Here is a 27,960-nt window from a genome sequence, read left to right on the forward strand (position 1 = left end):
AATATTGGGAAACCGTGATCTCCGCAGGGCAATTGGCAGATGTGCGTTTGATGCTTCAGATACACTCATGCCAGCGAGTGAAAGAAGTGGGTTTGTATAAAAAGGGCGAGGAAAAGCAAGTCTTTGTTTTGGCAGAGCGCTGCTTGCCAAAGAAGTGGATCGGCAGCCAAAGCTCACCAAACAAACCTGAGGCGCTGAGTGCTTTATCCATTCAACCTCTTCATGAGTCAAAATGACAAGGAGGCCATTTTTACTCTCCGCAATATCCTCTCTGCTGCATTTTGTTTGAGCTGAGAGGTCTACCAGTGGGCTGTGGTTAGCTGTGGCAGGCTTTTTTCAGAGTGGGTTTTTGTGTGGTTGTAAATGTGGCCAAGAGCTGCATCTCTTCAGACGTTGGCTTCTGAGATTTTTGAGAAGGAAACAGTCATTTGTTTGATTGTAATTAACTACATTTGTCTTAAAGAACATCGATTTTTTGAGCTCCATACAGAATGACAAATGACTGAAACTCAATTGCAAAACCACAATGTTTTGCATTTTTACACTTTTTTTTTTTTTAAAGAAGATCAGTGTTCAGAAACGTGTAATCATGATCTATGATTTTCTTTTTCTCATGGTGTATAAATATGACAAAGCACAAAATATGACAAATTGCAAAAAAAGTCCATTTCGTTTTATTTTTCAAAAGGAAACAAAAGGTCATGCCATTTAGGAAAAGGAGATGCGCAGCCCTTCATAAGCCAAATATAAATATATTTTGTTATGTTTGTGTATAGTTTCCATGCTGTTTCTTAAATAAATTAGTCAATATAATTGAAACAATTTTGAACTTGCCCTGAATACCTGAGCTCATGTTTTGATCAGACTCTGAAATGTTGCCAAAATAACTTTTTATTTGCGTCGTGATTACCATAATCTAGCTATGAATATGAGCTCAGCGGTGCGATTTTATTTATAACAGCCTCTTACTACTGAATCTTTTTCTATTTCTTTATAAAGGCAGCTGAAAGGTTGTCAGGTTTTTTTTTCTCGCCTTAAAGGTTCAAAGTTTCTATAGTGAAACATCAGAACGCTGAAGGCTCAAATCTTATCCTGTTAAGATACTGATCCTGCTTCTTGGTGCTGCCCCCCGCTGTACTGGAATGCGGATCATGAAACGATCAAACACAAGTTCCTATCTAAAAACTCAAAAAAGTCGATCAGTTCATGGGACCACTGTTGCAGTGGTTTTCAGTTTGGCAGTAATACTCCCCTCACAGTAATTTTCTGTCTGTACTGCCTGTCCTGTGTTCAAAGACCTCAGTGGCACATTTGTTTTTACCAAGATATCCAACTAACGATTTTAATCTAATCAGAGACACAGCAGAACATCATGGCCACACTGATGTTTTCCACAGTTCTTTCATCACTGTCCGAGCTGACGTCCCGCAAATTCAAAAGGATCTCTGTGCCAAGTTTGTCTCTGAAGATATTACAAAAAAGATGGGAAACCCCATATTTCCCCAGACCTTCTTCTAATGTAGAAGAGAAGGTTTCTGCTTCTCTTAAAGTTATCCAAGCTACTGGAAAAACATCAGTTGCTGCTTCTGATTTTTTTCTTTCTGGGGCCTTGATGTATCACCAGTGATTAGATAGAATCCGCATAGTTTTGCATCCTTGCAGTCTTTGCAAATGATACAGGCACAAACACATTGCCTGTGTGCGTGCGTGTGCATATGTGTGAATGTTAAATTAGGAGCATTTTTCATGTTGGGGTCAGAGTGATGGGAACAGGATTGTGACAGGAAGGCCTCAACAGCTTTCTTTGAACTTCCTCGTGTCATGAGTTTGTGGTTCTCTGACTGGATGATTCAGAAACACCAACGCATACATTTACATGTCAAATATTCATATGTATGTGGTATACACTATTTTCGGCTGTCTGGGGCTTTTTTTGCGTTGTATAAATAGGACTTTTTATGTCACATCAGTAGCACTGACTGCACTATTCGGTGGCTTCTTAGCTTAAAATATTGCACAAGCCTGATAAGTGTTCAAAGTTAAAACAATTTAGTCTCTTAATGGTGAACACAAAGCCACAAACTGCCTGATAAAACGAGTGAGTGAATCCTTGCTCAAGTCGTGCCTAGTGATTTAATTTCACAGATTTATTAGAAGAGCAAAAATCTACTACAGCAATATTACTCTGTAAGATGTAGCTGAGTAGATGAGGAAATGTGCATACTGTACTTTTAAACCCATTTTTCACATAGCAATCACTACCTGTAATGTAATTTATTCAATTGTATTTACAGTTAAATCATAGACCAACACAAACAATGTAGTGCATAATTATGAAATGGAATATATATATATTTTTTAACAATTAAAAATCTCAGAACTGCAGACTGCATTTCAAGTCGGCCTTTCTGAGTCGCTGCTTTGCAGAACCAACTTTTGCTGCAGCTATTGCTGCAAGCCTTTTGTCTCTATCAGCTCTGCATATCTAGAGACTGAGACTTTGTCCATTCTTCTTTTGAAAATAGCTCAAGTTCTGATTGGATGGATACAATCTTTGAAACCTAAATTTCTGGGTGTTTTGCAGAACGGTGAACATCTGGTCCACTGTCAAGTCTTTTTTTCAGCATTTAACCCCCCCCCCCCCCCAAGGATTGATGTGTGTATACCTCTCTCTTTCTTCCCCTCAACTATGACCGTCTTCCCTGTCGGGAAATTGCCGTAAAATTAAGTTTTTGTCTTATCTTATCAGAACTCCTTCTTGTACATGTTTGCTAATTCACCTACTTGACTGTGGGAAACTAAACATCTGATTGTCTTGCACCAATAACTCCCTCCTTTCCAGATTTTATGAGTGCATGACTAATATTTTATCTCAACTGAGCTTTTGATCTCTGGGTTCTCCAGGGTTACCGTGGACATCTTGGGTGCTTCCCTGATTAATGCCGTCCCTTGCCCGGCCTGACAGTGTAGATGGCCACCCATGTGTTGGTAGGTCTGCAGTTGTGCCAGACATTTTCTTTTTTCAGATGATGGATTAAACCATTGTTTTAGAACTTGACTTTTTAAGCTTTACCCCTCACCTGTCTGCTGTGTTCCTTGGTCTTCATAAACAGAGGATGTTTGTTCACTGATGTTCTCCAACAAACCTCAGAGGCCTTCACAAAACAGCTGGATTTATACTGAGATACAATTCGGCACAGATGGACTCTAATTACGTGACTTGAAGGGAATTGGTTGCTCATGGGGTTTGGATGCTTTTGCAAGGCATTGTAAAGCAAAACGACAGAAACAAAGTACTCCAGTAAAGCAGCTGGGTTTGTGTATTTAGTCACATTACACCACTGGGTAAGTTAACCATTAAGGTGTGGGACGACAGCACTTCATCACCTAAAAAAAAAAAGAGTAAATTCCAGAGCAAACAACTGCAGACAACAAGCGACAGACAGAAAAACTGGAACAGACATTTCTTCCATGGATATCCCTAGCACCAGATTTTTTTTTTTTTTTTAGATAAGGAGAATGAACCCACCTGACTTAATTTCAGTCGGTCATTCTGTGAGACGTCCAGGTCTCGAAGGGATAAAAATCAAAAGACACACCATGCAGTCATCTCTGATAGTTATTATCTCCTCTCAGTTAAACACAGAAAAGTTTAATGAGATACTGTTTGTTTTTTTTCCTGTTCTTCTGGAACTGTTTGCATTCTGAGTGCAAACTTGTGCTGCTACTTGAAATTGTTTAGTGTTGTTAGATTACCGTTTGGCCATTTAAACTATAAAATATCAGGAAATTGTTTAATTCCTTATGGGGGAATTAAACATAAGGATATTTTATGATTTAATTATCAGTGAAGCCTGTCATGTTTTCCACCTGTTCTGTTATTAGAGGGCCGTAAAGGAGGTTGAGAGCTTTAAGCGAGGCTTTGTGTTACATCTATGTTTGAGGAGTTTTGAACCAGAATAGCGATAGACATATCAGTCAATGTGGTACTTGGATTTAACAATGAGTCCATCAATAGAGCAGGTGATTTAGCCCTATTTTACAGCTTAATTGATTAATCTTTACTGTTTCTGCTAGTTTCTTTCTTCGTTTCAGTTTACATATAATCGTATTCACCCCACAGATATAAACAGAGGCATGATTGAAACATGCAAAAATTTTGAAAACCATAAGACAATTACATTTAAATGGCTCTTTTGGCATTGAGAATTAGACACAAGATAGAGATATATTTTCTCGTCTTGTTGTCTTGTTGCCACACCCGTAAACATCTTATAATTTGAAGTTGTTTACTGTCATGACTGATTGAAACTCTAAAGCATCGGTATTTAATTTACCGTCCTGTAATAAATTACAGATTTATCACTCAGCTATAAAAATAGTTTTAATTTTTAGTCTTTTGAATGAAGTAATTAAAGTCTCACAATTAATTTAAACAGGCTGCAACACATCTGTAGGACTGACGCAGCTGCATATACCATACAGATCGCCGTCAGCGCCGTCAGTATTTTCTTAGCAATAAAGAAAGTAAGTGTGTTTCTTAAAAAGCTGAGCTATTAGTCTAAGATTCCTGTGAGCTTAAAAAAAAATATTTTGTTTTCCAAAGGTGATCGGGAGAACGGCTTTTCTGAACGGCCGCAGTCGTAGGTGTGGTGAAAAGGAGCATGACGCAGCAGATCGACGACATGGTTCGGATCCGTCACTGCTCAGTGCTGTTCAGGCATTAGGTACGCACAACACTGAGGAAGCTGTGTAGTAACAAATATGAGGATGCACATGCATGCCTCCCTGAAGGCACCATCTTTAATTCGAATTGGAAGGTGATCGGGATCATTTCATTCCTTCTCAAGCTACACAGATGTAAGAAACACTGATGCAATAATAAATTTTCACCTGTTTTCTGCTTTTACCTAAATATAAATCTGACGGTTTAACCATCTGCTGCCTCTGACTGCATAAAGCACAAAGAGGACATAGCTGTTTTAAAGAAGGCTGAAATAATGGCAACTGTCCTTATTCTGCCAGCAGAGCTTTAGCAGCTCTTTCAGCTGTTTCATAAATCAACTAGTTAAAAGGCAAATACACATTGGAGAATAAACAGTCCCTTCTTTCTCAAGGCTGCTCGGGAGGATGAAGTTGGGGGAGTAATAGGGTGATGGAGTTAGGAGGATCAGCTTGGCTTAACTTTGTCAGTGCACCAAATTCCCCTCAGTCCCTCTCCCACTGTCCGTGCTCCCTCCACTGATCCATAATAGGCTGCTCCTAAACAAAGCGCAGAGCTTAGTTTCAGTTTGAAAACCTTAAGAGAAAGATTGCTCTAAGAATATTGACTACAAACTAAACCATTCCTTACAATGTTACATGTGACACTGTCAGTATTGCTGGCATGTTTAAACTTGTTAAAAACATCTAATTCAATCTTTTTTCTCTCAATGGTGTCAATGCGAGTGTAATAATATAAATACCGTCCAAGTTGCTTCGGGTGAAAGCATCTTCTAAAGAACAAACAGGGATGCAAATGATACTGCATGTATCACCCTGGTTTTCTTTTTGAAAAGAAAAAGTGTGCCCACTCTGGAGGCCCAAGCAGAACATTCTGTGTGACACTTAGCCTGTATTTATTTAGGTTTTTCTTCTATAAACTCTGAAATGGCTTGACTACTAGCTAAGAGAAAATGTTTAAGACTGCCCATGCTGCTGGTTTTCATCCCATTTCTCATTTTTAATGTCTTGTTGTGTTTGTTTTACACTTGAACAAGTGGACTTATGAGTCGCAATTGATTAGCGGCATAACACATTACTTGGTTGAGAAAATACTGAAAAGAAAATAGGTGTCTGGTGGAAAGGTGATATTTGTATCTGAAGTGAACTAATGAATTTTTGCCTTTGAAAATATCAATTGTCCACAATTTGAGAATATGTTTGATTGGATCTCCATATTTTCTGATCCTACAACTGAGAATGCTCCAGTATGCATTGAGTGTAGGACACTTACTACTCGCAAGTACTCCATTGAAGTCTAGATTTAAAAAAATATATATATATAAAGGTATATATTTATAATATGCCTTTCTGGGTCTTTATATTACTTTTAAAAGCCATTCATTGGAGAGTGTTACGATAAAGCTTGACTAAGTAAATTTTCCTAATAAAATTTCATCCACTTTTAATCCCCATTAACTTTAACTCAGAAAGAACCAAGCCGTAAACTTTATTCCTTTTAAGTCAAATCCTTTTTAGCTCTGAACCGAGAGCTGGTAATTGAGCATTAGGAAGTAGTAGCTTGTATGTAGGGTCTTTCTGTGGGATTGTCTTGGAAGGAATGCCGGTTGGAAAAGTTAGCGTCTTGTTAATCCGGACCAGAGCAATTTCAGACGAGACCCAGATGTTCGCCACGTTAGGATATGGCAATTTTGAAGTCCAAGTTGAAAATAACTGTTGCTCCCTCATTCCCTGCGCCTGTGTGGTTGGTTCGTATTGTATTGAAATTGTGTTCTGAAGGAATAAACGGGCTGCAAAGGCCACCAGTGTGTGTGTGGTGTTTCTTAGTGCTTTTAGGTGGATAAAAGCACACCAGCCTCAGATCATATAAGTCAGAATTCAGAGCAGAATGTTGCTCAGGGACCTGATCATTCAGTGGAACCACACTGAAGATGGCTTTGTCACTACAGCAGTCGGTGTTCTGGGACGACGGCTCAGAAATGCTGACATAGTTAATTCTGGGACGAAGAGCTCTGTTCCAGAACAAGCTCTTCACCAACACAATAACTCAACTCAAAGTTTGGAAATGTGGGTTTCTTTTTTGGGCACTTCTCACTGTTAGTTTCATGTTGCAGGAAATGAAGTAGGAAAACTTTGCTAATATAGCACAAAGAGCATGCCCACCACATGCATGGGTGCTTGAACACAAAGAGCAAAACTGTGGCCTTGTTCTTGTTTCTGCTGCAGAGTAACAAAACCTTTCCATTTGATTCATTTATCAGGTGGAACAGGTTCTTAAACTATAAACAGTGTGTTGCCGTGTCAGCAAAATGACATTTCTTTAATTTTACAGAAAAAGGAACAAAACGTAGTCTCTGTAACACGGCCGTGTTTTTACCTGCTGAAGTTCTTTGTGAAAATCATTTGTTAAAATATGACAGTCATGCCTGTTCAGTGCCAAAATGTAAAGGGGAGAGAAGGAAGTCAAATAGAGGCTTCCAGGTTCAGATTTATAGCCACGGGGTCACCAGTGGAAGTGGAGCTGGAGCAGAGTGGTGCAGAGCTCTCCTGCTCTCTCCAGGCCTCCTTCATCTTCTCTTCTCCCCTGTATGTAGGTCACTCTGGGTGCACATCCAGGTGAATATGTTCTCTTTTCTTTCTCAGAGTGCAGATGGAAAAAAAAATACTCAAAGTGTTACTGTCAAATAAAACAGCACTGTGGAAAAATTCAGCATTAATAGCAAAGGTCAGGACTTTCCACAACAGATGTGATGCTTCACGATGCACCCCCGGCGAAGATGTGGGAAAAGCTTTAAAATAAATGAATATTTCAGTGCAGTAGCATGATTTTACTATGAGAAGTGTTAGAAAATTGCAACTAGCGCATCTATTCAAGGTGTGAAAAATCCCATTTCAGGAATAAACCCGTTGAATTGTCGCTACAATAAAGATTGCATATACTTTACTTTTGTAAGTTGCCGTCAGTTATCTAATGATTAATCAATTTCTTTCTGTTTTCCCTGATTCATAAGATAACACAGAGGCTCTTTCGAATCCTTTCAGGGCTGAATATAAGGGCCCACATTTACAGCAAGACAATAAGAAAAAAAGAAAATCTCCAGAGCAAATAGACACATCTTGGGGTCACACCCCACAAAATATCCCTCATTTTTATTGGTTTTTGAATTTCAATACTGCCTGTTTGTTTATCGTTAATCAGATTGTTCCCCCATTAGGCTCAGAGCAAGTTAAGGATGTTTGTTTGATATATATACTGTATATATCAAATATATATCAAATATATATATATATATATATTGAGAGAGAGATATTTTGCAACTGAAACAACTATATTGGAGCTTTACTGCAAGCTGCAACCTCAAGCAAAAAGCACACAGAAATAGGAAGACCATTATTTGGTGTGTTTAAAATGAAACATTATGGCCCATCAGGGCTGAATTTTAAAGCTTGGTTGGAGCCTTTTTGGTGATTTACATGCAGCAGAGCTATGTGGGAGTGGCTGAAGGTGTTGTAATGAACGGTGCCAGCATGACTTCGCGATCCACAAAGATAAAAGTTCTGTTTTTATTTCTTGAAACATTTTTCCATCAACAAGTTTTTCAGTTGCATTAAACTTGTTCATATATCTAAAATTTGCTTGCACATCATTTCTACAAAATCCAGTGGTTGGATTTGGGTTGCAAAGGGAAACAACATAAAGCTGAACAAAAAAATTGTGAATTAATCCTGTAGATTGTTCTGATCGAAAATGTTAATATTTCCTTTTAGTATTTAATTTAAAGAAAGAAACAAAGACAGAACAAAGGGAAGAGAAGGGAAGCAAGCAAGAAAACCTTCGGGTTGAGCTGAATAAAAGAGCATAAAAGAGGATACAGGATTCTGGACGATCTAAAGAGGTTGTGAAAGAAGAATAGTCAAGGATCCCTCTCTTTGTGCACTCCAACCTTGTGAAATGTTACAGAGGAATCAAAGCTGTCCTTTTGGCAGAAGAACAGCTGTACAAAGTATTAAAGGTTGAGTGATAATAAATGTGCTAATATGGGAACTTATCACATTTAAATAATATTATTTTCTTTTCATGGAAGTTTTACACACCTGAACAAAAGCACTTAAATTAAATTGTGAATTAAAAAAAAAATCACAGTGAGATTAAGTTACTGCAATAAAAGATTTATAATGCTTTTTCGCCTATTTGCCAGGTGTGTCAGTAAACATGGCTGACACAGCACATGTTTAAATATCCCTGTTGTTCCATATAAAGATTAGAGTTGTTGAAAAAATGCTTGGCTCGTTTTAACCGTAAATCCAAAGTGGGGCGTTACAAGTCCTTATACTAGATGTTTAAACTAAACCAAAGCAGGTTTCCTGTCTGTCCTTGAGCATATGAAGTAACCCAGCAGTGTTTATTCCCACAAGTATACCTGTGCCCCCCATTAGAGGTCCCAGCAGCCGCCGCCGCCTGGGCAGGATGTTTTTCATGAAACATGGAGCTTAATTTAGTCCCAGGCATTCTCAGTATCTGTCACCTAACTCCCAACTATCTCAACACAGAGAGCCGGAGGTGTCGGTGTGTACGTGTGCATGATGGTCCATGTTTATCCACAGAGGACAAATATAAATTCAAGAAATGCACATGAACGTTAGACCATCCCGAAGATGAAAAATCTTCAGACAATGAGGAGCTTGTTTGCCTAATCGCAGCTGCTTATTAGTGACATGCTATTGTGCTCCTACTGTTTCCTTGATGTAAAGCTTTCTTAAATGAATTGTTAATGCTGAGCATCAAAAAATAATCCAGTTAAACCCAGAAAAACACCCACAGTGCTGATTTCTCCAGGCTTGTTTCAAGCTCTTACTTGGCTAGTAAATAACCAAATAGGCGAAGGAATTGCCAGCAAACCAGCTAAAGCGAAAAGCAAACCGGTTGCCAGCAGCCTCTGCCAAAGACTTCGGCCTGTACCCAGTGCTGTTCTCTTACTGGTACATACAAAAATGTTCTGCTTTCGTCCTTGAGTTACAGCATTAGTCTGCCTGCGAGGAAAACGGTTTGAGTCGAAACGTCGAGGAAGGATCACAGCCGTTAAAGCAGCTACATGCGATCCTTCGTCTTCCCGGCCTTCTGCCTGTGCTCTGAGTTTGATAACGTGTGGGTTTTGAGCAGCCTTTAATTGAATCTCGCGATCCTCTGACCTCGTCGTTTTCATGCAGCACTTAAAGAACGTGTTCTGACTCGTCGAAGGGCCGCACGGAGCACAGCGAGACGAGAGCTGTGTGGTCTTAATGCGTCCACAGCGAGCTGAACAGAGAGGAGGACCACACAGCGGCACGGTCAGATCGGGTTTTCGGAGGCCTTATTTATAATCTGGGTCAGAGTCCAGGCCGTAACCTTGCTCTCGCTGTCCCTCCTCTGCAGCCCGTTTCATCTTCATCTCAGCGCTCTGCCTTTAACTCTGCTCGCCGTTTATGCGTCTGCTCAGTCCATTCGAGCTCTATCCTCATCGTCCATTCTCTTTGTAATGTGCTGAGTCATGAGCACAGATGTGAGATGAATGTCATCAGTGTTTTATCAGAATGTGTTAAATGCATAAAGGTGAACACTGTCATGTACTGCAATATGTCTTCTATTCTTGTTAAACGGTGTGTTCAGTTATTTAAATTACGGTGGATAATTCAGGATTAATAAGCGACACAATAAACCGGTTTGGAGTAGGAATGTTTTAGAAAAACAGTTTTTGTCAGAGGCACGGTGGCCGTACTTTCAGCTTGTCAACTGATGATATGACAAATGATATGTCAACATTTTAACAAAACCATTGCATGTGAAGAACTATTTATGCACTGCTTGAAGATTAATAGAAAAGCCTTTTTGACAATTTATCTCAGATTTTTTTTTTTTAATATTGACTGACTTTTTTTTTTTCTTGCCTCCACTGGTATTTGTGACTTTTGGTCTTTTGAGCTTCATGTCTTTTAGGTTGTTTAGTTTTCTCTGGTAGAACATTGTAAAAACAAATATTTGCTACTACACAGGTATATGTACCATTAGTAATAAAGTGACTAAGGAGTTTGTGTGTGTGACTCTAACTGTGTGTTGCAAACGGAAAATCCACAATGAATTCAAAGTTGTGCCTAAAATTTCTGTTTTACAGAAACAATGAAGTTATATGTTTAAATGAATCATTAAAATGCTAAAATTATATATCACTCCTGCCGAAGATGAGTGATTTACTGGATCTGTAAATGGAGGACATTCTTTTTCTGAGCAGAGATAAACGGAATGAGGGCGACATCCCTGGCTAGGCTCTAAAAACTGCTCTCCAATATTCTGTGAAATAAGCCTGACATATGAGCTGGATGTGTTGGGGCATGCGTCGCTTTGCTCACAGATGTTTTTATTTCGTGATCTGAGAGATGCAGCTCAGGCATCATGTGCGTTTTATTTTTTCTTCCTTTTGTAATGGTGCAAAGCTGATCGGTTTGTTGCGAACTCAGACCCAGTAGTTAGTCTGGCATGGTCATGCCTGAGCTGAGAACACATGACAAGACCACAAGTCTTTGGTTTTTAGCTGCTAGTTTGAAGTAGTTTTCAATGTGACAGGAGAAGCAGATAAGTCGCTGATTGTTTTATCTTATCACGACACTTACTGGTCTAAATGTTTTAGCTCAGTCCGTTGCTGTTGAGAGCCAGAAGCAGATTTTGATTTCGTTTCAAAGTGGTGCCACTCTGCTGAATGTTGTCTTGCAGTCACCATAACCTGACTCCCATTTATCATGGGAACGCGGCAAACACTGAACGCATCACATGGATAAATGCCCATGCCTCAATTCCCCACAGTGGCTCTGAATCTATCATGGCCCTGACATGGCTGTCAGCAGTAAGACTTGACGTCCTGTTTTTCGTGCCGGAGGCCTCCCAGTGTGGCGTTCTGGCGAGTGCTCACTTGGTGTGAGTTGGCAACCGAGGGGGCAGCCGAGGCGAGCCGCAGAGCGGCTTCAGGGCCCTGCCGGGACCTGCCAGGTCTGCTGCTCTCTCTCTGCCAGAGGCCTCGGCTCCCAGAGAGTGAGTCACAACCCATGCTCCTGACACACACGCAAACACACACACACACACACACACATTAATATGAAAAGACACACCCACAGTGTGTAGGCATGCAGGTGCAAGCCCACATTGAAGACAATGGATTGAATGTGTCGATCCAAAAATTTAAATTTTCTGTGAACATGCAGAGCACTTCAGTGTTTTACTGAGATCCTAGTTTTTAATTTTATTTTACATTTTTTTGGTAAAGAGGAAGGAAAACTAAACATGGTTTTCAGCTTTTTTAAATAATAAAAATCTGAATGCAAATTTTAAAATGGAAGCAAATAGTTCTATGCTGTCCAATAGCATGCTAACTCTCGAGGTACTGCAGAGAGCTACAGCTCATGTGGGCAGATCTTCTAACGCGACGACTATTAGTCGTGCACTTAATAAATTTGACTTACGAACCAGTGGCAGAGGATAGCCTATGTTAAAAATAAAAAAAGGTAATTTTTTAACACTTCACATCACCTTTCAGTTTACTTATATACAAATGTCATCTCTTGTTATTTTCCAAAATAATAATAATAATAATAATTCAGTTCAATCACACATACATTCTAATTAATCCTAATTATCAATCAGTGCATAATTATTAAAATTAGTTAAACCCATTCATGCATTAATTATGATCCTTTGCGTCAGGATTTTTTTTTTCCATTTTTTTTGTTTATTTTCTTAAGGCATAAAAAAAGGTAAGGAAAAAAATTTTGTAAAATATTTTTTTATTTTATTTTATGTTTTTTAGGTGATCAATTGTAATTTTCTCCAAATACAAAGTTGTTATTTGAAAAATACATCAGTAGTATTGTTCTTTAGGGCTTATCTGATGTCACAATATTTATTTTACCTGCAAGAGTCGTCTACAGTAGGAGGTGACCGGATCGGTCGACATGCTTTTTTGTCTGTCAGCCATAATGGATTTAACAAAAATAATTTCTTGCATTTTTGCAGCTGATGGCCAGTAGTTGATAGTGTATTTTATGATGTATTTGTGTCCACTTCAGTGGTCTGTGTGCATTTATAACATAAAAATCCACAGGAAGCACAAAAAAATGGCTTTTAAATAGCTGTCCACTGTAGTGACCACTATGCATGAAAGGGTTAAAAGGTTTTCCGTCTAAGAAAACCCAGCAGATTACATTGAGTCACGGACTTGATGAAAGGAAGCAGCATTGTGTCTTTTCTCCAGCTGTGACATGAAAGCGTGTCAGAACTGTTTGGAAGATGGATGGACCTTAATACAGGATAATCCTGGAAGAAAGGCTTGTGGAGGCAGATCATGGAAACCCAGTCAGTCAGCGAGGAGTCAGACAGGAATGATTTGACCCAGAGAGCTGGAATTATGTCTTTTATTTATATGCTATTAACAGGTCACAGATTCCTCGGAGGTCTTCCCTCTGTGGGAGTTGTAGCAGCGGTAAACAGTATTTCCCCGTACATTTATAGAATACCAGCAGTTCCTCCAAATAATTCACCCAATCACAGAATCCTCCCCACAGCTGCAACAGAGTTTCTTGGAAAGAGTCTGATATTATGCTTCTGAGATGTCTGATATTAAATCGCAAAAGAAATGCTGTGTACCAGTTTACCTGATATAAAAAAAGTATAAATTAACAAATACATTTTGACTTTTCAATCCGTGCTACAGTCTTGAAATCAGGGCACTAAGGTTCACTTTCCAGCAGGACAGAAACCTTAAACAGCCTGGTCTACAGTGTGATGGGTTAGGCATATGCTAGAATGGCTCAGTCAAAGTCCAAATAAAGTTCTAAATCGAATTGAGAACCTGTGCCAAGACTTGAAATTGGATTTTCAAAGATTCTCTCCGTCCGATCTGACTGATTTCAAGCCTGTTTGAAATGAAGAATGGACAGAAATGTTATTGCAAATGTATTGGAGACATATCACAACAGATTGCATGCAATTTTAAGTATTGACTCAGGTGAGCTAAAGACAGAAGCATGCCACACATTTCAGATTGTTATTTCTAAAACTAAATTGAAAACCATGTACTTTACACGTCTACTTTACAATTACACATTATTTTGTGTTGGTTTGTCACATAAAATGGCAATAAAAGACATGAAAGTTTACAGCTGTCATGTGAGGAAGTTGCTCAACGCATATGAAGACGTCTGTAAGACGCTGTAGCTATTTCCAGTCTGTTCATGTCCCTCTGCATACAAATATCCACCTCCATTTCATTCATTCGTTTGAGTTAGAGCCACAGAAACCTCTGATACACAACACGCACACACGCGCATGCAGCACATGCAGCACATGCAGAAATGTGGTATCAGCAAACAAATGAAATGTGCACCATGTGCTTTACACACATGCTTTAATATTCTCCAACAGGATCTCCAGCCGTCGGTGGGAGTTTGAGATCAAGGCTTCGATCAGCTGGAATGATCCGCCTGAGTGAAGGGAGGAGGAGTAGCATTTATGAGGATGTGTGTGATTTATGTTCAGTATAAAAATGTGTATCCTGTGCAGAAGAGAGCAGGCAGTAATTGTGCTGTAAGCGACTCCACAGCTCTGATTACTTACATTGTATCCAAATGTCTGTCGTTTTAAGAACAAATGTTTAAAAAAATGTGTTGTAAATTGTAGTTGTAGGTTATCCAGTTATTTGCATATTTAGAATAATGAAATATCTAAGACTGTTCTTAGATATTCCTGCCTGTTGCTTTATTGCCTTTGCTGAAATCTTCACAGTAAAGTTTTGCTTTTATGTTTTAATGAGTGAAATGTGTAAGAGTTGAGAAAATGAATGTTCTCAAGTTCATTCAGATACATTTATTTTGAAGCAAAGCTTCAGGGAGTTTTTGTCCAAGTTAACTAAAAGTAAGTCACTGTCACATACATTTTTGAATTCTGAACTATATTTCTAAAATGTTTTGCCATTATTAGGTCCAAATGAATTTTATTTTTCTCCTGCGTAGCTTTTCACATGAAATGCTGTAGTTAACAAACCACAGAACAATCTCTCAGTTTTTAAATGTCAATGTGAACCATTGATGGTAAAAAGAAAGGACATATTCTCTTTCAATTTCGAATGCTTTCAGGCTTTAACTGATTCTATAATTGTTTAAATATAATCACAAGAATACGAAAGCGTAATACATATCCCACACTGTCATCATTAACAGCAATAAACAAAGATAAAACAAAATGATATGGCAAGATGTATTTCATCCCACATTTTTGCAGCTTGTAGAATCCCCTGGAGCAGCAATAACTTAAAAGGAGTCAGGCTTTCTTTTAAGCATTTCCACCAGGTCAAAGTTTGAACTTTGACTAAACCTTTCCAACACTTTATTTTTCTCTTTATTTTGATGTGCTTGGGTCATCAAAATAAAATAATCTCTTTGTTTCATGATCCAACTTTAGATGCAGAACTCATTTGGCTGGAGAATATGATCTGGAGAACAGATCATCCTGCAAAGTGACCAAGTCCTGTGGCTGCAAAACCAGCAGCTGCAGAACTTGTGGCAGCTTCTTGATGCAGGTTTTCAATCCTAAATCCTGCACCCATACTTTTTTTTTTTTTAGACAGAAGAGACATTATGTCTGCAGCAACTCCAAGCAAGACATATCTGTTCAGTCTTTTTCCAGTTTTGCTGTAGAGAAATTTAACATGCTAACAGAGGCCTACATATTTTAAGAGGGGACTTTTGGGCTCCATGTAATTCCTTTGAGTATTGCAAGATCTGACATTGGACTGAATTTGCTGGCTCGTTTATTGCTGGGAAAATTGGCAACTGTTTCAAATGTTGTTTTTTTTAATTTATTTAATTTATTGTTGAGCGATGGACTCCAAGTGATCCAGAAATGGCCTCATAATGCTTTCAAAACTGACGGACTGCAACAGTGGCATCTCGTTGCTGGTTTTTTTCCTCCTAAGCAGTGTGTTAACACACACACCTCTGTAGCCCAGAGCACCAACCATTCAAAACTCCATTCATTTATGTGATCGATTAATTAAGTACTTTCATTAGCAGCTTCTCCTTTGAAGTCCAATGGAAGAAGTTAGGATGCATTTACTTTATTTAACACAACTTTCCTATTTTGGTTATCTTTTATAATGAATAAAAACAGATGAATGTGTTGAGTCTTTCACTACATTTAAAGTTGTTTAAATGTTGTTTAAAGACTACCATCGAGTCGCCTAGAAGAACTTATCTTCACGTTTCTCCAACCTGTGGTCATTCAGACAGACGTCAGCTGCAGCTCCAACACTGGCAGCTGACCCTGGCTCATGTTCTGTCGGATGTTTACAACAGGTCAAATGAGCGAAACGAAGGAAAGCACAAATCTCTATTCGCCCAGACTTATGATGCAGACGTAAGTCTGAACTTCAAGCAATTTGTTTCAAACAATTGCAGATATTAAAACATCCCAATATGTTTCACCAAACAGAAGTTCACCTTCCATTTTTTTGCCGTCGTCCAGACGTCTTTTTGTCTGGGTGAAGTGTTTTTTTTTTCTTTTTTTTTTTTCTTAAAATCTACTAGGAAACCTGGATGTGAAGGAGTGTGGTTTTAAGTTTGAGCCCCCATCTACAGCTTTACTGCTCTAAAAACTCTACACACCCGTGTGAAAATGTCACCTTTTTTGGATGTAAAAAATTAAGGCTCTCTCTCTCTCTCTGTCTCTTTCTCTCCCTCTATTTTCTCTTGATCTCTCTCTCAACATTTATTGGGAACATCAGAGCAGGGGGTACAGGTTTAAGCAGTCCCAGGCTGGAACACAAAATTATATATATAATTGAGTAAAGGTCAACTAAGTGCTCGTAGGACGGCTGAACCTTACCTTTGCTTCATTTCGGTATAACTGGTGGCAGGTGTGATGTTAAAAATGACTGAATGCTGTATGTGAATCCTCCATAAAGTATTATTTTTAATGGAGGGCACATTTGTTGCAGCTGTATAATAGTTTCTACATTTTTGTTCTAACGTGCTTGATTGCATACAGTTGCATTGTTTTGAGACTTTATCCTGTTCTGGGGTCTTTTTTCCATCACAAACCGAGGCTTTAACAGAGGCTCATGGTCTTCTGACAGCAACATATGATCTTAGGTTGTGGCCTTCTCGCCGTGTTGACAGAGCTAATAAAAACATGGCCAGGGTGGCATATGAAACAGTCGGCAGAAAGAACCGATGAGCTGCGAGACAAGATGCAAACAATTAGCCTTGTGAGAAAACTGCAGCTAGTTAACGGTTAGCAGCTAAAATTAGCCTCTGTCTGGAAGCTCGCAGGGTTTTTCACTACGTTTTCTTTAACGAGTCTGGCTTGATTACCTCCAGTTCAAAAGCATTATGGATCAATTAAACCAGCATTATTTCCACAATGTAAGGAGTAGTAAAAATCTCTAGTGAATTATTCTACCTGGTTTCAAATTCATTAAAGCACAGTTTGCGTTTTGCGTATCCTTGGCGTATTTGTGAAAACCTAAACCCTTCTCGTCTCACGAGACAGATGTAACGAGACTACTTAAACCCAAAAATTATTCATACCCCCGTTAAATTTAGATTCAAATTGTTTCATCCAACCAAGAAGTTAGCTTATGAGAGAAAAACATAACATGTCTTAAAACATTGTAAAGCAAGATAAAAGGAGTATATATTTTGAAAATATAATTTTCTTACTTTCATTTGCATTTATTAAAGAATGTCAAGAATTTTCCAAACATTCCCAATAATCAATGGAAATATCTTTATTTGCGTGGTTCTCCCAGGTGTTTTGGTGATTTATTTTAATGATAGGCTCTGAGACTATCTATCATTCAGCCTCAAATAATGGTAATTTATCATACGAATCGCATAATAAGCTAAAACTGAACTCAATAATGACAAAAGTACTGACTGGCAGATTTGACTGTTTTACATGTCTGAGCCAAATGATCAACAATTTTTAAAAGGCAATTTGGTTTGCAGAGACTCCGTAATCCAGTATGTTTATGGTTCTGGTTGTGTTTGGTTTTTATTTTATTTTCTTTTTTTGTTTTTGGCTGTTTTGTCTTTTTAGTTTGGATATTTTAAATGTTTTCCAGGTCCGGTGTTAATTGTTCTTCAGAAATTAAAGTTTATTGATCTCTGAGAGGCCGTACTTGCATCATTATGCCATTATCATTATATTCCCTGAAAATGTTCTCAAATGACAATATTATTGTTTATTGCAATAATTTTTGAAAAAAGTCATTGTCTATCAAAGGCTGTAATTGTGACAGGCCTAGTTGGGAGGCCTCTTTGCCATCACCCAAAGCTTTAGCTGCCTTCCAGATTCTCTATCAAAACCTTAACATTAAATTTAATATACAAAAGAATCATGTTGGTTAAAATATGACTTTAAACCACTTCTAACGTCTAGGGATAATTTTGGACTTAACTGCAAACGATCTCTGTTTATTTGGTTTTCTTTTTTGTTTGTTTTGTTTTGTTTCCTTCATATGCACAGGCAGGAATAATGAAAAATCCCAGTGAAGAATAGAAACAAACCTTTGAAACTGTGACAGTTAGTGTGAGGAATCTGAGCTCCTAATTAAACACTGAATGAGATTATTCTCAGTGTGCGACCTCCGTTAGGTATCTCAGTGAGTTCATGTGCTGCCTTCAGCAACAGGATGAAACTGTCACTCACTATGCGTTGTATCCCAGCGATTCTTGAACTTTTGGCATTCACATGGGCTGACAAACAGCGTTCTGCTGGCAACGTGAATGTTTCTCATGGCGGTAATAGATTGCATGTATGCATGAGTAGCCATAGGGTTTGTGGAATGTTGATGTGGTCCAAAGTTTAATAGAATGGAGCGTGGGTGTGGAAAAGATTCCCCCTGGAGCACAGCTAGGGTCTTGCAGTACTAAAAAGCTTTTGACCTGGACCTGGTGTTCACCCACTCACAGGGACATAGCAGCATCCTCTCCGGTCCAGAACACGTTTCAACAGTTTGGCAATGCAGCAAAGAAATATACAAATGGACATATGTTGGGAAACGTTAACAGAAATACAGGGGAGGAAAACGGGCTCCAAAAGAAACTCGAACATGTAAGTCACAGAACACATCCCTGTTGTCCTGCGTTGCTCATCATGTAATGAGTAGCACATGACTTGAATCGAGTTTGGTGCGTGATCTCTTATCGGACAAAAGCGTCCCACAGAGAGAGCTGGCGGGGGCAGACGGAGCCTCTCCTCCTGTCCTGTTTGTCGGCAGTCATGAGGTCTCCATTCTGTTCGCCACGCTGTGTCTCGTGGTTAAAAGTGCATAAAATGCTTCAGTTGAAAAAAAAATCCCCCTTGCCTTTAAAAACATTCAGCTGTGGCGGAATGTTCAATAAATCAGATGCTGATCTTGAGGAGAGCAGCGCTACATCTGGGCTGAGGTTGGACTGGGGGAGTCAACGGGACAAGAATGGAGTCTTTGGATTTTTTTTTTTTTTTTTGATAACAGCCGAAAATGTCAACCCCAAAGGGTGTGAAGTGCCTGAGTGAGAATTTATTTATATTTTAGCCACTCAGTGTGCGGGGGTATATTAACGTCAATGTTTGCGGCCATTAACTGATCGTTTTCCAGTGGTATGCTGATGGATTCCTATAGTTTCACTGTCAGAACTGTCATAACATATCAGCATGTGCTCAGATGGTGAGCTACGATACCCTCCACATTTATTGGTAACCCTGCTGCTACTACTCCATACATCCCTTTTTGTCAATAGGGCAGCACTTAGTCTGAACATTTCACATGGCTGGATGATACATACAGTAGAGGGAGCTTTGTTCATTCCTTACTGAATAATCTCTCTAGAATCATCCAGAGTTCAGGGGCATAAATCTGCTTCATTCAGGATTTAGATCTGGGATATAGAGTGGTCATGAAAGAATGTTGATTTTATGTCTGATAAAAGCAGTTTTGTGTTTACTTGGCCATATATTGCAAATAACTTCCCTACACGATACAGTGATGTCGCACTTTCAGTTTTCAGGCAGACTTCACAAAATTTTAATAGATGTTTCCAGATATTAGATTAAATTTATAATGCCAATCTTTCTAAACAAATTCCAGTGGAAGAACAGCCCACAGCATCACAGATCCTCCTCTATGTTTTACATTATATTGCCATACATATACAACTATTTTTAAGACTTTTACCTCTTTAATCAACTTAGTATTTTACTCAAAAAAATATCCTTCAAATAGTTATATTGCTAAATATATTTTACATATCCTCTGTGAAAATGCTAAACCATATTTTCTTTTTTTTTTTTACATTTTCCTGTAAAAAACACTGTAAGTGGATTGTGGCCAGCCAGAGTCGGCTGGCCACAATCCACTGGGGAGCTTTAAATTAATTTAATGCATAAAAAAATAGTTTTTATGTAAAATAGTTTTAATGTGTTTCAGCAATGCCTACAAAATCTGGGATTTATTGTTTACGTTCAGTAAACAGATTGAAAAGGCTTTTTGTTTTTTATGATCTGCCTTACGCTCCTCCGTGTTTCTTTTTTAGATACCAGACCCCCTAAATGCTTGTTACCTAAAAGAGTTTACTTTTATGATGGTAGGACAAAAACCTTTTTCCTGCTGTGTTTTCTAAACAATGTTGTAGTATGTGTCAACTGATTGTTATGGAGTCTTGCGGATTCCAACAGGGCGTTCTTTGTACCATTTCTCAAAAGCGTTCAATATTTTTTTTAACCTTCTTTAACATCCTGCTCTAAGGTAAATATGGAGCCATGTTTGTCACAGTTCTTGTTTTTAATGCTTAATTTTTTTGTGTGTGTGTGTGTGTGTGTGTGCGCGAGATTATAATGTAAAATCTGGATTTATTTTGTATCTGTGCCATAGTTGCAGTTCTGCTTGATTATGATGCAGATTCAGTGTCTTATTTGCATGTAGAGGAGTTACACTGGGAAATAAAGAAAAACATCCCACATCCAGAAGAAGCAGCTTATCCATCATCATTAACTCAAACTGAACAGAAAAATATGAAGAGATTTGAATGTATATGTGTCTGTGTAAAACCACCAGAGTCAGCTGGCCACAATCCACTGGGGAGCTTTAAATTAATTTAATGTATGGCTAAAACAAAGTTATCTGTGTTTCCTCCTGGAGAGGAGCTCTGTAAAAGGCCGACTTCCTGTCTGTGTGCAGAAAAACTAGTGGAGAAGTTCTGAAATGCAAACCCGCACGTGACGACCAGACCTGATGATTGAGGTGAGTCCATCAACCCAAAGGACTGATAAGGACGAATGCCTCCAAAAATAAATGTCACAGTTTGTTTTGTCTGTTTGTGTATTAAATGTAAAGCGCTGAATAAAGAAGTTGGGAAAAAAAAAAATCAAATTTGTGTCGCTGTTTGTGTCCAGGATACAATGACTGTGTGTTTTCATTTTCTGTCCCATCTCACGAGGATGGGCTGGATGAACGGGATGAAGATGCAGACACATGATAATGTGACAGTACTTTTTAAATTCTATGAATAAGAAGAGGTCAAGCATAATTCAGTTTCTCATAAAGCAGACTGTTAAAACTGGATCAAAGATCACGAGTAAGGAAATATGTTAAGCTGTGCATTGTTGCATAGCATTAAGCATTCTACAGGAGATCGGTGGAAGAAAGGTATGTGGGGAGTGACAGAGATGCAAATAAACTGGCTGGTGACGACACTCCTCTGTGTAGAAGTTGTTAGTCAGTGAAGAAGAATCCAAATGAACTACTTTCAAAATCAGTGAGTCCAGAAGTAGACGTGAAATCAGAGAAAGCATAAAGATGTAAGAGGCTTTTTAAAAGGAAATTGAACTTGGTCAAAAGACATTAAATTTCTATAAGTATTGCATCACTGGCTTTTGCACGCAAATGACTTTTAGCTACATCCCAATTTTTATTCAAAGTATATAATATGTTTTTGAGCTACCCGTTGTAGCTAAACGTTCATGGGAAGTCTCTACACAAGGTTTAGGATTAGGTTTCAGGTCATTCTTGACTGTTTTTTTGTCTGACTATTTGTGAGGTCACAAACTAATGTTGGAGAAAAATATCTGGCTCCTAATATCTGCTCTAATTGAAGCATATTATGTTCTAATAACATAATATTATGTTATTAATATAATTATAATGTTTTAATGACATAATATCTTGTTATTATAATGACATATTATGTTATTATGACATAATATTATGTTATAATATTATAAGAACATAATAATATGTTATGTTCTAATAACATAACATTATGTTATTAGAGCATATATTATGCCTCACTCAGGCCAATGAAGTTTTTCCACACCAAACTTTCATCTGTGTAATTGTGGAACTTGCTTTGGAACTGAAGAGGTCATCCCCATACTGTCCACACTGAGTCAGGAGCATCCATTGTCCAAAATATCCTGGTATTATGAACCACTAACTCTTCCTTTCACTGGAACTAAGGAGCTGAAGCCAACTCTAACTAAGGAGCTCCCCCACAGCATAATCCACTTTGCATCAAACTTTGCACTTTACATAGTCTACTATAGTCAAGTAATTACTGTTCCCTTGGTAACTGCACAAACCAAGAAACCATTTTTTTCTACAGATGTCTGTAAGAGCAGTCTGCCTGCCCAGGTACAGGATAATGTGCATCTGTGGCCCTGGAACTGATTTGGACAGGTGATCCAACACTTCTGGGAATATAGTGCTATGTTTCCATATCATTCAACCAAAGAGAGTGAGAGAGTGCCTCTGCTGTTAAGTTGCTGTGTTTAATCCTGTTAAGCTTTGAACACCAGTTTAGCAGTGACTTCTGTGCAGTGTGATGTTGCCTCTGCTGTTAAATCTAAATAACTGTGGACTGCTGACAGTGGGGGATGCTAGAAAACATTTTTAATGCTCTCATATCTTCAGCTCATTAAGAGATATCAGAATAAATTGGCCACAAAGTTATAATTGTTGGATTTCTTCATTAAAGTAAGACTGTCTGCATGAAAGGCAAATGAACAGTTCAAAGATTAAGACTTGAAGCCTGCAAAATAAAATGTGGAAGACATTCAGAATCGTTGTTCTGCAATAAATATTTCCATATGCAGTCGTATTCCAATTTATCTACAAGCGCTTATCACAGTTTGAGGAGGAGCAGCATGGCAGGAGCAAACAAAATGGCCAATATGAAACCTTTTTTCTTTTGCACGTTCAACAAAATGTTAATTAGGAAAAAACATAAAGAACAAAAACAGATTAGATTTTCTGAATCTATTAATGCCTGCATTTAAAATGCTTCCATCACAGTATAAAACATTCACACACAGAGGCCGTAGGGCCCAATAAGCAAGCAGCTGGAGTTCTTGAAAATGCACCATGTTATCAACGTTCAACTGCTATGTAAATCAGGCTAGTTAGGCCTCCATTCTCTATGCAAAATGACAGCCAAAAAGACAGTCTATGACCTCAGTGGGGAGAACAGTGCAAAGCATTTAACTAACCTTGTTGAGATGTGAATGACTCATAGACAAGCACAGGGATAATGAGTCAGACATTCCATGCATTTACACTGATTTTCACTGATCTCACACACAAACGGCTGATAAGCTTGGGTTTGTAACCTGCTGCTGTTCGCCGGTTGACCGTTTTCACTCTTGCAGCCTTTCTGTCTCAGAAAGAGAAATGACAGAAATGAGGCCACTGAAGATGTTTTAAAGTAGGTCCAGTTTCAACGGAACAAATTGAAGCATACTGTAGTGTCTGGTTTGTATTGATTTCACCATTAGTCACGTGTGAAGAATCTGTGGTGTGTGTTTTTTTTGTCTGATTCTTGAAAGCTCCAAATGGCAAGCCACAAAAATCTGTTAAATCTTCCCGACCAAAGTATTAACTCTTCTAAACAAAGTGAAACATAAACAGTTTGGAAACGTTGAGTATCATGAAAGCCGGTCTGACACTCAGTGACTCTGAATGATGACTCTGCAGCACTGAAGCAATTTCTTATTAACTGTCTTTTAATATTTATTTTATGAAAGGCTTTGCTGAAACCCACTTTGCACGTCTACAGTATGTTATAAAAGCATCCACACCTGTTGACCTTTTCACAATAATGCCGTGGCAGATTATTTCACTTACTGGAAAAAATGTCTTGTAAGACCCTGTGTTGTAATCTAACAGATATCCTCGTCTGAGATTCTTCCAACTGTGCCACTCTGCAGCTACTCCAGAGTTACGTTGGCCTTTTTGGTCTGCTTCTCTGATTAATGCGCTCCTCTCCCAGTCTGATAGTTCAGCAGGATGGTCAACCTAACCCTGCTTTAAAATGCTCCATAAACTTTCTTCCTGACCCTGTCTGCCTTGATCTTCATGATGCTGTTTGCTCATTAATGTTTTCTAACAAAATGGGTTCATAAAGACCTTAAATCATACACGGATGGACTCTTATCGGTTACACTGACTGGATTTTACTCACTGAGAGAGTAAATGGAAATGAATATAAGGCCATGACACTGTTTTCAGGTTTTTGTGTATCTATCAAAATTATGCATGTTTGTTGGTCACATAAAACCGCAATAAAATACATATAAATCTGTGGCTGTTAAAAGAGAAACTGTGGACGAGTTCAAAGGGTTTGATAAATTTTATGCTGCACTGTAAGCACATGTCTGACGAATTCAGAGAAAAAAAAAAAAGCTTAATATTTAAACTGTCAATCATCCAACTCATCCTTTTTTAAAAGCACTTCAAAAGCAATTTCGCTCGCTCCACCCAGAGCAATGTCTTTCCATAAAACTGTGAGCCCAGCCCCGGGGCAGCATTTCCGACATGTGCCTGATCGAAGAGCTGCATCAGGAGGCCTGGTCGGACCGCCTGTGATCCACACCCTGGAGCTGCGCTGGAGGAACTGCCAAGAGTCCTGCAGGATTAGCCAGACCCTGCAAACATGCAGACACGCCTCGGCTCCGCTGCGTTTCTGCCAGATGCTGGACAGATACATAGATTAGTTCAAACAAACTCCTGCCCGCATGCATTTAGCATGCCTCCAACATTATAGGCACAGCACTTTATGATACATAAACACAATTAAAACATCTGCAATAAGTTGTTTTTATCAACAGTAAACACACACAGCTGTGAGCATCGAGAGGAGCCAGTGAACAATGCTGGCAGCGCTGCACCTCCAGCACAAGGGACACATTAACAATAAATAGCAGGAGGAACTGGCCCACGCTCTGCACACCAATCTATTTGTATTAAATGTGAAATGTCCCAACCCAGTGAACAGGGTGAAAATCTCAGTGAGTCACATGGGCTCTTAACATGCCAGCAAATTCTACAAGTGCAGCATTATTTTAGTTTAGATAGCCTAACTCTAACCCTATATAGTTCAACGGTATAAAATGTCACTAAGTTCAGCTCGGGATTTTTGAAGAGAGGCTCTTTTAAGAGAGTTTTAAGCAGGTAATAACAGAGCAGAAAACCCTTTTTATGTCTTCATTTAGCATAAATACAAATAAGAGGATGAAGCTAATTGCGAGCCCACGACCAAGCAGGCTTTTACCGTCTTAAAATAACTCCAGCCTCAAAAACGTCTTTGAGGTTTATGAGAATGCTATTTTGCGAAGTTTTAAAACCAATTAACGGCTATTTACAAAGAAGCTGTTGATTACTCACAGGAGGTTGGTGGTGGTGTGTCACCATTGATCTTCCTGTGTGGAACATGAACTGAGAGAAAAATGGCTTATGGTCAAAATAACTGTCCAAAATAAAGTTAGACAAAAAAACAAATAACATTGTAGTCATGTAAATTAATTATACTTAGTAGACCTTTATACCACCACTTATAACACAATCAAGTAACTACATGTTAGCTTCAGTTGTTATAAATATATCAAATTTAACTTGAAAGAAATTTGACTTCATAATTTGATGCCTTGAAAGTGGCCTTTGTCTCTTACAGAAGCTCCCATGCCGACAAACCGCCTTCAGCATGTCATCACAACAATGCTTCTCCATGATGCACTGACAACTATTCATAACTATTCAGCAGAGATGCCGTTCTTTTGCTTATTGTTGCTGTCACTAGTCTGGAGGAGATTGCAGCTTCAAGGAGGAGCTTGGAAGAAAAGGTGGCGCTTTGTGAGAGCAAGCGTTTAGGCACCCCAAATGGATGCCGTGGGAGATTCAAGGCTTCCTCAAACACGTGTCAATCAAAGCAAGACTCCAGGTGTGTTTTTTGTGAGGGAATAGCATTGGAATAACAACATGATATAAAGCTTAAAAAAAGTTTATTTTACATAATGCCCCCGTTAAGCAAGGCTGTTTTTTTTTGTAACCAAGTTAGGTGTTTAATTCAATAAATCAGGATCTACAAAGGGTCTTAAATATGAGCTACTGAAACGTGCGGATCCCTCCTGAATTAGCCATTAGCTTAAACTTTCAGGACAAACTAATTTGGACGTATTCTCCATGAAGATGTTAGGGGAGTAATCTACTGCAAGTAAGATGTTAATTGCTAATATCTTTCAACAAAAACGCACTTTAAAAACTTCAAAGACTTGAAAAGTCCCTCTTAGGTTGCATCAAGGTCATGGCTTTAGTGCTCTGGATTCAAAGGTTTCATGCATGGCAGCTTCCAACTTTCCCATCACACGTCCTCTTGCCTGCGTTGGTGAAGTCCCACTGAGAGAGATGATGTTTCAGGTGCGAACAGAGAGCTACACTCTTGCTTACTTACATGTTCCATTGCTCAACCTGTTGATCAGGCTCTTCTCTTCCTCAGAGGTCCTGAATGTGTATTTCACTTTGGGCTATTTTTCTCAAAAGTGGCAACTCACACGGGTAGCTTGTCTGCCAAGTGCCTGGAGCAAAACTTGCACGTTTATGTGAAAATGTTCATAAAATGGACATCTTGCAAGTCACAAATACAAGCTTTGTGTAAGCCTTAAAACTGCCTCCGGGAATGTGACATGACAGAAGCACAAGATTTACAAAATAGAAACTTTCATAATGATATGGGTGAAAGGCCAAAGGGACTGAGAATAAACCTCAACGTCTGTCTTAGTTTTGCAAGACTGGGATATCTCGAGTTACAGCAGCAATCTCCCTCTGGCCTACAGCGACACATGACCCAACGCAGCACTAAGTCAGTATGGGTGGCTGTGAACACGCACCAGCACAGGAGGACCTTCTTCTTAACAAACCATCTTTTCCAATTCCCCAGTGCTTCTCAGCAAGAGCAGACTGTTTTACCATCCCTCTCCCAAAAATAGCCGCCCATTAGCACAGCCAGGTCAGATGGTTTTGAGACGTCCATGGCAAATGTTGCAGGAGGGAATGGACAAAGAGGGCAACAAGTGCATGGTCTCCTCTCGGAGAGTTTTGAGGTTAGTGGTCATGGGAGGGCCTGGAGCGAAGGCTTACACTAAGGTGACAATGAATGTTGAGCAAGGTGGGATTCTGCAGACAGCTGGAGGTTTGTGCAGCAGGTGGAAAACATGATTCACATGGTTTCAAGATAGATATACAATACCTTACAAAGTACTTATGCTTTCAAAACTTTAGATGTTTTGTCAGATTACAACTTCACATGTATTCAACCTCCTCACTCTTGATATGCACAAAACAATTTATTTCCAGAAGTCACCCGATTAGCAAGAAGAGTCTAGTAGCCAAATGCATAGTTTGTTTAAATATACCAAAGTTCCTATCGTGTAATTCTGTGCTTGAGAATGATGATTCTCAAGCACGATTAAGTGTCCTGAGCGAGTTATGGTAAAAATTAGGGAAGTAAATGATCATTTCTATACTTCTGCTCCAGAAGCTTACAACACCCGGAGAAGTGTTTAAACTTTATCACTTTTAAACAAAAACAGACAAACAGCAGACTCCAGACAACCAAGAAAGTCATATTTATGACTTCACAGAAGCCATATTTATGGCTTCACAGAGAGCAAAAATTCCCGAGCACTGTACTTTGATTTATGATGTCTTTAAATTCACCTAATTTAATAATCTGTGAAATAACTTTCTTTTAGGATGAAACTTTTTGCTAAAGTCAAATATTCCTGATCCAAGCAATCCAAAAGTAGACTTTTAGTCATACAATTAAAATAATGAACCTTTCAATTTCGGATAATTAACTCACAGCAAATTACGTTTTTCCAGTATTTAATGTTAGCTAATCTAAACTCAG

The 27,960-nt window shown here is 38.7% G+C and overlaps 1 protein-coding gene across 6 annotated transcripts in view; it reads left to right on the forward strand.

Annotated features, from left to right (window-relative positions):
• Positions 1–21,147, forward strand: part of LOC145552308 (uncharacterized) — a 30,217-nt gene extending 9,070 nt beyond the window's left edge. Inside the window, exons 2-5 of one of the 6 annotated variants that reach the window (XR_014088306.1) lie at positions 2,905–2,988; positions 4,440–4,527; positions 4,607–4,727; positions 14,168–21,147. Coding sequence is in view for 1 of the 6 variants with exons in the window: in XM_081609337.1 (XP_081465463.1) it covers positions 4,440–4,527; positions 4,607–4,727; positions 20,961–20,983 (232 nt within the window). In the remaining 5 variants the exon portion in view is untranslated. The remainder of the gene's footprint in view (positions 1–2,904; positions 2,989–4,439; positions 4,528–4,606; positions 4,728–14,167) is intronic. The other 5 variants (XR_014088308.1, XM_081609337.1, XR_014088312.1 and 2 more) reach the window with 5 other exon arrangements.
• Positions 21,148–27,960: the final 6,813 nt, after the last annotated feature.

This window comes from Poecilia reticulata, chromosome 1 (genome assembly GCF_904066995.2).
Source record: "Poecilia reticulata chromosome 1, P_reticulata-male-v2, whole genome shotgun sequence".
NCBI classification, from domain to species: Eukaryota; Metazoa; Chordata; class Actinopteri; order Cyprinodontiformes; family Poeciliidae; genus Poecilia; species Poecilia reticulata.